Genomic DNA, 1,783 nt, shown 5'->3' with positions numbered 1-1,783 from the left:
TTTAATTTATTAACTTTTTTAAATTAAAATTTTTTTATCTCTTAATGCCAATATTTTTTTCTGTAAGATCTTAAATATTAGAGAATTAATTTAAAAAAAAATTTATGATTTTATGATTAGAGACTTTATAATAAGAGTCACGCCATACGGTAATTTTGATTGGCTCGCTAGGTTTTGTCAATTCCCGCTTATATTTGAATCACATTAATTTTAGGTGTTATAAATATTATATTTTAGCAATAAGTATGAATTGAGCCTTAGGTGAAGAATTGTAAAACAATGCTGCACATCTACCCATTTTCTAAATTTTTATGTACATTTTTTGTACATATATACGTGAATAAAAAAATTAAATTACTTAATAATCTATATTATAATTGTTAAAGTAATCTTATTTTAAGAAAAATTACTCTGATCTAAAAAATAATTGTTTTCAAAATTAACTTTTTTTAACTTAAGTTAATTTAATCTTAAGTTTTATTAAGTTAATTTTTTGTTTCTTTAACTTTTAACTTAATTTTATTAATTTTATAAGCCATTAACTTTAACTTAATTTATTTAAAAAAAAAACATTAACTTACCAACTGTACACATGGAAATTCACATGGAAATTATTTAAGCTAAGATCCAGCTTTGACTTTTATTAGGTTTTAAATTCTTATAGTTGTGTATTTACATATATGTATAGTTTTAATAAATCGTTTATTATTGAATAATTTCAGTTTTAATATATTTTGCACAAAAGAGAGTTATTAAGTTATAAGAAAATGATAAAATCATTTATCTGCAGAATTTTTAAAAATTAAATCGTAAAGATTAAGCTCATTTTGAAATTTCACTTTAAAATAAATATAAAAGCCATTGTTGTATGACACATAATTGATTCAAATACAGAAATATGATTTTATTTTAGTTTAGTACTGTTTTAAACATTTCTGCGAAGACAAAATCATTTAAGAATAAATCGTTACCTGTTGTAATTCACTTAACGAATAAGGCTGATCTTTGTCATTTTTTGCTTTCAGGAATTATGACCCTTCCGAGCAGCCCGTGTGAGATAGAAAACATGAGCTTGTTTCAAGACCTCAAGTTGAAAAGGAGAAAGGTCGACTCCCGATGTAGTAGCGACGGTAAGAACGCCTCAAAGATATACTGTAATATCACGTTAAAATCCCATGCGAATTGAATTAACATTTAATAGAATTAACATTATTTCTGCCATGGGAAATGCCGGAACTTAAAACATTTTTCCGCAGGAATACTTCGCAACGATATCTTTTGCAATGTGTTATTATAATAGTATCTCATTATGTTTTATTTCCGCTATTCATCTTTTAATATCAAGCATCTCGATTTACAGCAACCGCTCGTAATAAAACAGGAAGAAAAAGAAATCAATAAAAATACAGCTTCATGTTTATCTTCACTATGTGAATTTTATATTAAAAAACGTACCAGATAAGATATGTATTCCAATAAAAGTTTTGTATATTGAAATAATTATTGTCGTGTAATCTGACTTATTAATGTACAATTACTTGCACTCGAAATATTACATACGGAACGTGATATGTATTATCGTTTATAAAATATTTCTTTATTAATCGACGTAAAATCAATTTTCAATAAATAAGGATATTTAAAACTCTTGAGGCTTTCACAGACACTTTCTATACTAAGAGAAAAAAATATTATAGTTGAAATAACCATTTAATTTATGGTCATTTTTTGCGACAAGCATAAATTTATAATTGTTTGGACTATATGAATTATATCTGAATAT

General features: G+C 24.7%; 1 protein-coding gene across 3 annotated transcripts in view; it reads left to right on the top strand.

Annotated features, from left to right (window-relative positions):
* The window catches only part of LOC108751510 (hormone receptor 4), a 359,461-nt gene that overhangs the window by 232,097 nt on the left and 125,581 nt on the right, over positions 1-1,783 (top strand). For all 3 annotated transcript variants that reach the window (XM_018491824.1, XM_018491905.1, XM_018491768.1), the window contains exon 2: positions 1,026-1,130. In XM_018491824.1, coding sequence (XP_018347326.1) covers positions 1,031-1,130 — 100 coding nt within the window. In that variant the 5' untranslated portion in view covers positions 1,026-1,030. The remainder of the gene's footprint in view (positions 1-1,025; positions 1,131-1,783) is intronic.

The sequence above is a fragment of the Trachymyrmex septentrionalis genome, unplaced genomic scaffold (assembly GCF_001594115.1).
Source record: "Trachymyrmex septentrionalis isolate Tsep2-gDNA-1 unplaced genomic scaffold, Tsep1.0 scaffold1, whole genome shotgun sequence".
NCBI classification, from domain to species: Eukaryota; Metazoa; Arthropoda; class Insecta; order Hymenoptera; family Formicidae; genus Trachymyrmex; species Trachymyrmex septentrionalis.
Note: the sequence above shows the minus strand (reverse complement) of the source record. Positions and strands in the feature narration are given on the sequence as shown.